This window comes from Sturnus vulgaris, chromosome 9 (genome assembly GCF_052056855.1).
Source record: "Sturnus vulgaris isolate bStuVul1 chromosome 9, bStuVul1.hap1, whole genome shotgun sequence".
In the NCBI taxonomy this organism is placed as follows: Eukaryota; Metazoa; Chordata; class Aves; order Passeriformes; family Sturnidae; genus Sturnus; species Sturnus vulgaris.
The window spans coordinates 29,407,832-29,415,327 of NC_142251.1; the positions used below are offsets into that span (position 1 = coordinate 29,407,832).

General features: G+C 63.9%; 1 protein-coding gene across 1 annotated transcript; it reads right to left on the reverse strand.

Moving 5' to 3' along the window:
- Window positions 1-120: 120 nt before the first annotated feature.
- KIAA1614 (KIAA1614 ortholog) lies at window positions 121-7,278 on the reverse strand. The gene is made up of 9 exons (XM_088170305.1): window positions 6,678-7,278; window positions 6,062-6,125; window positions 4,776-4,925; window positions 2,931-4,159; window positions 2,725-2,854; window positions 1,850-2,054; window positions 1,343-1,455; window positions 1,049-1,233; window positions 121-756 (listed from the first exon to the last, which is right to left on the reverse strand). The coding sequence occupies exons 1-9, from the start codon at window positions 7,276-7,278 to the stop codon at window positions 563-565; spliced, it is 2,871 nt and encodes a 956-aa protein (XP_088026431.1). The 3' UTR covers window positions 121-562.
- Window positions 7,279-7,496: the final 218 nt, after the last annotated feature.

The window sequence follows — 7,496 nt, forward strand, 5'->3', positions numbered from 1 at the left end:
CCCTCCAGCACCACAGCACGGTCAGGAGGTGGCTGGTAGAGCAGCAGGGCCATGGGAAAACAAGTAGCAAAGGCTGCAAGCACCACCCCAGCCCCTCCATGCCACAAGCCAAGGGCACTGTTTTGTTATTGCAGAGATGTATTTTTGGGTTTCAGTTTGAAATAATTTAGAAGAACCTCACCAGCCCTCCAGCACCAGGTGGCAGTGCTGGCAGGAAGCCCTCTGTCTCCTGGGGTCATGTCCCCATGCTGATCACTCCAGTGCCCAGCAGGACAGACCCATCCAGCTCTGTTGGGACCAGGCTGTCCCCTGTCCCCCACACATGGGCAGCTCTGGGGAGCTCTGGGAGTGGAGACTCTGGGGGATCCTGGTCTCACATTCTCTCCCAGGGGGACAAGGAAAGTCACCTGCCCCCACTGCAGTGGAGCTGGGCAGGTGCTGACACTGCGAGGCAGCTTGGTCCATGCCATGCCATTCTGCAGCATCCTGGGACGTCCCTGGGAGCCTGTCCTTCTCCCATCACTGGGTCATCCACCTCCTCCTGCCCGGAAGCGTGCCAGGGCTACCGTGGCGCCGGGCGGTGCCGGAGCACGCGCAGGGACAGGGTGTCCGCCTGGAGCAGCAGCTCGCGGATGCGGGCCAGCCCCAGCCCCGAGACGGCCGCGCCGTTGACCTGCAGGATCTCGTCCCCCACGCCCAGGAGCCCCGCGTAGAGCTTGGCTGTGCCGGCATCCGCCATCTCCTGCACGTAGACACCTGTGCAGAGAACAGGAGTGGGTTGAGAGCCCAGGGGCTGCACAGAAACAAACCTGTGATAAACAGCCTTTGGTGTGGGCTGTGTGTCCCAAGCCAAGTACTGATGGACACGTAGGACTGTGCGTGGCCAAAGCCACACATGGCAGTGTCCCCCCACCCACATCACCCCTCAAGGGGTCAGCAGCAATGGAGCAACCCCCTCCACCCGTGCCCAAGCTCATCCCTGGGGTGGGACAAGAGCCACCATGGAGGGACCATGGTGTGCCAAAGCTTTGGGATGATCCCACAATACCTGTGTCAGGCCGGCCGTGTCCAGAGGTGATGGAGAACCCGAAGGCGCCATGGGGGGGTCGCTGCAGCTCCAGCTGGCTGGTGCCGTCAGGGAAGACCTCGACCACACGCCCCACTGCGCGCAGCTGGCCGGGTGCCCCGATGTCCTCCACGCTCAGCGAGCGCTGCGGCCCTGAGCCCCGCTTCCTGTGGGGAAAGGGAAGATGGATGAGTGGGGACAAGGGAAGCTGCTGGAGACAGCAGCCCAGAAATAGCCTTCCTGGGCACCTTCCTGGATGTGCAGGCCCCATCCTACCTGTCACCTGTGGTCTGTGGCAGGAGGTAGGCGCTGGCACGGGGTGCCTTGCCCAGCTGAGGATGCAGGCTCTGGATAGAGGCAGCTTTTTGGGGCTGGCAGAAGGGTGACACCTGAGGAGAAACACCTGGCTGAGATGGGAACAAACACTGTGCACCACCGCAGTGCTTCACCACTGATGTGCCGAAGGAGTGGAGGAAACTGCAACATCCCAACTCCCTGGAGCACTCTCCAGCTCACTGCTGAGGACAGACGAGCATATCTACACTTCCACTACCATCCCTCTCTCCCTCCTTCCCCCTTCCACTTCCCAGTTGATTCCGGACTTTTCAAATCCAGCAGGTTTATAGTGGCGCATGCCCCCACTTCCCTCCAGGACTGCCTGAGCCATAGATTCATACTCAGGAATACTTCATCCCAGCCCAGCATCCTTTCCCTTGTGCCACCCCCGTCTCCCCATGGTCTCCCCATGGGCACCCCTTCGAACGGGGTGATGTCCAAGCTCACCAGCTGCAGGGACTGCAGGGACGGTGACTTCTTGATGCCAGGGCCGCCTGGTGGGGAGCCGCCGGGCGCCGGGAGCTGCTCCATGCTGTAGCAGCGGAAGCGGCCCAGGCGCTGCTTGGTGCTCTGGCTCAGGCTGCACAGGAGCTTCTTCAGCCCCGAAGCTGAAGCGCTGCTGCCCTTGCGGCTCACCGGCCGCCCCGGCTCCCTGGGTGGAGAGGCGTGGTGGTCACACAACACGTCTGGGGCGGCAGCAGGACCTGCAGCTGCCTCTGGCCTGGGGGTGCATCCTGCACCCGCCTTGACAGCCTTGAGAGCTGCAGCACAGTGCAATCGGGATGCACAGTGAGATCAGGGTGCACAGTGAGATCAGGGACAGCCGCCTCCCCACAGCACTGACCCAGTACACACAAGTTTGTCACTACTGAAAGGGCTCCTTCCCTGTTTTCTCCATCATTTCAGGGGTTTAACACTTGTCAGAAGTCCCCTGCTCTGCCCCAAGGGATCACATCCTGCCAATGGGCTCAGAGGACCCAGCACCACCTTGGAACTCTCCTGCCGGACTGAGACATGCAGCACCAGGCACAGGGCTGGCAGGATCACACTTGGAAAGCCCCAGGGCAGCTGATTTTCCTCAAAAAGGGAGAACCTGACACCAGAGAAACACCTCTGCTCTAACACCTCTGGCAGAACCAGATATGGGGAAATGCAGCTCCCCCAAAACCACAGCTACACACAGGCACATTGTAACCCCCATATTGTGGTTTCCAGGAGGTTTTTGGAGCCAGGGAGCTCAACCCAGCAGCATCCTGCAGTGCCCAGGAGGGAAGCTCAGGGCTGCATGGTTTGGGACACCATGGCCACCCGTGTTCACTCACCCATGTGCCACGCTCCCAGCCGGGTGCTGCTGTGGCTGCGCTCCCGGCATCACGGCACCTTCCCCGGCAGGATGAGCAGCCGCCGAGGGCACAGGGGTGACAGGGCCAGCAGCAGGGTGTGACAGTGAACCTGGAACCACAGTGAGACAGTCATATGCCTGTTTCATTGGGAACCACCCCCAGCACCCTATGCACGGGTCTCTTACCTCTGCCCGTCCCCGGGGCTTTCTGCCCGTGGGTGTTGTTGCAATTGTTGGTGGACAAGGCACGGAGGGGGCTCCCCGGGAGCCACCTGGGGCTGCAGGGACCCCGCCGTTCGGCCGGCCCTGCCATGCCCCTCGGCTGCGGTGGAGTGGCGCTGCCAGCATCCGGCTGTGGGCCCCGGACTCCTTGGCTCGATGCCTGGTGGCTGCTGCTGGAGAACAGGGCTTTCCTGCAAGGCACCTGGGCACAGGCCTTCTTGGTAGGAGGGGGAGCAGGGACATGTGTGCCTGGAATGGGGGTGCTGGTCCTCAGCTGCGAAGAAGGCTCCAGGGGCTCACTGTGCTGCTGCGGAGGGCGAGCTGTGTTTCCCACTCCCTTGCTGTCCCCCACATGTCGATGGGGTTCTCCATCTTCCCGGCTGCTAGTTCGTCCTGGTAGTGAGGGGCAAACAGGCCCCGGACCCGAGTCCCCATCCTCGGGGCCGCCGCTGGCCACACACATTCCCTCCCTGGCCCTCGCCTCTGGCTGCAGGGCAGCACGGGGAGTTCTGTGCCCGCGAGTGCGGGGATCCCGGTGCCCCCGCAGGTGGGGACTGCGAGGTCCTGCCTCCTCGCTGTCCGTCCGGCAGCCGTCGGAGGTGTCGGTGCTCTCCAGGGCCGAGTCCACCTCGTCAATGTAGGTGACATCCCCGATGTAGGTCTCCTTGATCTTCTCGGTGTGAATGCGCTGCCGGGAGGGCAGAATCCACAGTGGGGACCCTCCAGGGCCCAGAGGCCTGATTTTAGGCTCTGTCTGGGCAGCGCTCGGCCCTCTGCCATCTCCTGGGACGCCTCTTTGTGCCGCAGGGCTACTTTTGGCCACGTCGAGGGCAGCTTGTGTGTCCGTGCCCCGGCCGGCGGCAGCACCAAGGAAGGATCCGCAGGCGCTGCACTTGCCCCCGGCCACGAGGTCGCCACTGCGAGCTTTGGGCTGGCCAGCGCCGTCCCCCGGCTGCCTGCTGCCGGCCGGCTCCGGCGAGGGGAGCGCCGAGCCCAGCGCCCGCCGGTGCCGCAGCTGCAGCCGCTCCAGGTACCGCACTTCGGCGTCCCGGGCCGACTCGTCCTCGAAGCGGACGCGAGACGGGGACGGTCCCCGCGGCCGCCGCGGCCGCCCGCAGCTCGACTCCCCGCTGGACGAGTCGCTCAGGCTCCCGCCGTCCCTCGGGGCGACGCTCGGCCACCCGCTGGGCTCCCTGCCATGGGGACAGACAGACGGACGCAGGCGAGCTGCAGGGGCTGCTCGGCAACCCTGGGAAAGCAGGGCGGGAAGGGGAAAACCCAGTGCAAAAGATGGGGCAAGGAGAAAAGTCTGCCCGGTACTCCCTGGCTGTGTACAGCCCAGCTTCCCTCCAGCCTGAAGCTGAAACCCGGAGAGGCGGCGGCACCTTCTAGCTGCCGTGGCTCGACCTCCATCACCCCTTCCCTGCCCCGAGGTGTGTGGTTAATCATTCCTGGAACACCACATCGCACATGACCGGGCACACATGGCGAGATGCCGCTGCGGTCCAGCCTCCAGCAGCGAGTCTCGCCCGGGAAAACATTCCCCCTCAGCTGGGAACCGCTGTCCTCCCACCACTGACACTTCCGTGTGATCACAAAACACCACGACTAAACACCTCCCAAACACCGTGCCGCAAAGGGGTCGGGCGCACCCAGGGTACGAGGCTGCACCGTGCGCGCAGCGGGTCGGATCCCGGCTCCACACGCGTGCCTGCGCACAAGCGCCCGCTCCAAACACACCGCTGTGGCTGTGCCCCAAACCCGGCTGCAGGCCCGGCAACACCGCAGGGGCAGGGAGGCGGCACTGACCTGGGGTGCGGGCCGGCGGCGGGGAGCAGGAGGATGTCGTGGCTGGCACGCAGGGGGTTCGTCCGAGCCTTCATGCGGGCGCGCTGCAGCAGCTGCTTGGCCTGCTCGTGCCGCGGGCTCAGCTCGAGCTCCTGCCCGGGGACAAAGGCCCTGCGGTCCCGCAGCGGGGAGGGGGATTAGGAAAAAATAACAGGGATTAGACGTGCTTTAACAGTGACGACGAGGCTGCTCTGCCCAGGGAAAACGGGGCTCGGCCGCCATTCATGGGCGGGCTGGTGGCCGCGCCGGGAGATGGCCGGGCAGGCACCCCCCATTCCTCAGCGCCAGGTGAGACTTTGGGGGCAGGCTCAGCACCCACACAGCTCGGGCACAGGCTCAGCCGAGGCAGTGCTTTGTGCCATGGGTATCCCGGAGCTGGACAGGGAAACGGGGGCAGGCACTACTTCCCATCCCCACCGGTGTAAATCCCACGGTGGTGGGGAGGCAGGTTTGGGGTGACTCCCTGACCTGACTGTCTTGCTGCCTTGTCTTCCTTGCAAGGGATCTTTCCCCACACCCCCAGCCCCCTCTGACTGCAGGGTGAGGGACCTGTCAGCTCTCCCTGCTGCAGCACTGCCTTCCCTGTTGGCCATGGCTCTAATCCTCCTGATTAAAATAATCAGCTCAGGCAGTCTCTTCGGGAAGCCTGGCCTTAACCTCTTCAGTGCAGCACAGTGGACACACGCTGGCACCCGCAGCAACACCACGGGAGGCCCAGGCTCCCCCAGGCTTTGGCTGCCCTGGTCACAGGAGGTGCTGCATTCCCGGCTCTGCCTTGCACCCCTCCATCACTGATCCAGCTGCCAGAGCAGAGCAGAGTAGAGCCAGTGACCACAATAACTGGGGGGCCTTTCCCTACTCACTGTTCCAGCCTGTGCAGCCCCCAGTCTCTCATCTGCCTATGCCATCTCCTTATTTTTAGTCCATACCTCTAAGGTTTTTCATTAGTCCAAGAAGATTACACACTCCTGCTGCCTCGATCCTCTTAAGCACCTGGAGCAAGTTTCTGTCCCATCCTCTTCCCCACTTCCCCTCCTGTCCTGACATCCTGGCAGGGATGTCCTGTGCTCGGACACCAGGAGGACACCCAGCTCCTGTTCCTTTACACACCAAAGCATCGTCGGGGCCCAGGCACACTCCCTCACCAGCTCTTCCCTGAAGCTGCTTCAAAGGGTGCAGTTAAAATACAAGACTGGGAAGTGGGAAAGAGGGAAATGTCCATTTCTGCCACACAGGGACTGACCTACCTGCAGCTTTCAGCATCCTGCAGTGAAACCCCCGAGTCCCAGTCCCCGTCACTCGCTGGCATCTCTGAAATGCAGGCCAGGGAAAGCCATTAGCTTGGTTGGATGGCAGCCCCCATCCTCTTGATAGCACTCCCCATGTATCCCATCCCAACACCGTCTGCAGGGCTCTCCCACAAGTTTGGCTCTGGGAGATCCCGAAGGAGTGGAATGTGGGGCAATAGCACCTGGCTGTAGGTGTGGGACTGTGGGGATGGGGCCATGGGGGCAGATGCTATCAAATGATAAATTAATTGTCTTTTCTGGTGGCAGCTTGCAAAGGGACAGTAATGCCCACACACCTGATGTGTCCCCGAAATTGAGTTTCGTGCTCTTGCTTTTAGCGGTGAAATTCCTCACCAGGACACCAGAGGGGACTGACTGGTATCACCCAGAGCATCTCGTGAGCATCTCCTACATCCCGGTGAAGGGGATGGGGCAGCCCCGGGGTGTGAGGCAGCAGGGAGCTGCATCCGCAGCGTGTGAGGCTGGAGGCTGGCCCTGAGGACTCCCATCAACCCAAAGGTTTTCCCTGCCACTTCCCCCAGCTGTCCTGAAAGAACCTTCCCAAAATACACACCGGGTGCGGCAAGGCCCAGCACCTCCTGCAGCAGCCGCCGGTTCCTCTCCACCCGCTCAGCCAGCGAGAGCCTCTCCCAGCTCTCCGCCGTGGGGGGAGACACAGAGGGACGCCCCCAGTCCCGCAGCGGGGTCCGGCCCCCTTCGTCCAGGGCGGTTTTCTCATGGAGGGAGGAAGAGCGCCAGGACCTGCTGCCCTTGTCCGGACGGAGCTCGGGGCCTGCCGGGACCCTCCAGAGCCCCGGGGTGCCGGCGCGGGGTGCCGGGGGGCTGCCAGGGGCCGGCTCCGCTCCATCCAGCAGCCCGTCCGTCAGGTAGGTCCGGAGCTGAGCCCGCGGCTCCACCGCCGCCCCCTCTGCCCCCGGCTTCCCCCGCCGGGGCCGCGGCTTCTTGGGCGAGGGGCGCTCGGGGGCGGCTGCGGGGGTCCCGGGCCGCCCGCCCCGCTTCTCCTTCAGCGCCTTCACTTTGCCCTCCAGGACGGCGTGGGGGCCGCGGGCGGGCTCGGGGCGCTCCAGCGGGGCAGGGCTCCGGCCGCCGCTCGGGCTGTGTTGCTTGGGGGGCCGCGGCAGGCGCCGCGCCTCAGCGGGAGGGCTCCCCTCCATCAGTCCTGCAGGGATAAAACCCAGGGCGTGACCCCTGCAGTCGCCAGCACCACCCTGGTGCCTCCACCAAGGGCATCACCCCACCTGCCCTGGGGGGTAAATGCACGCAATGCCAGAGGCGTGTGCCTGGAGGGGAAGAGGACAGGGAGGTCACACAGCACGAGGCCATCCACCCACCCAGAGCACCGACACTCTGCCAGCATCACTGGGGAGCAGAA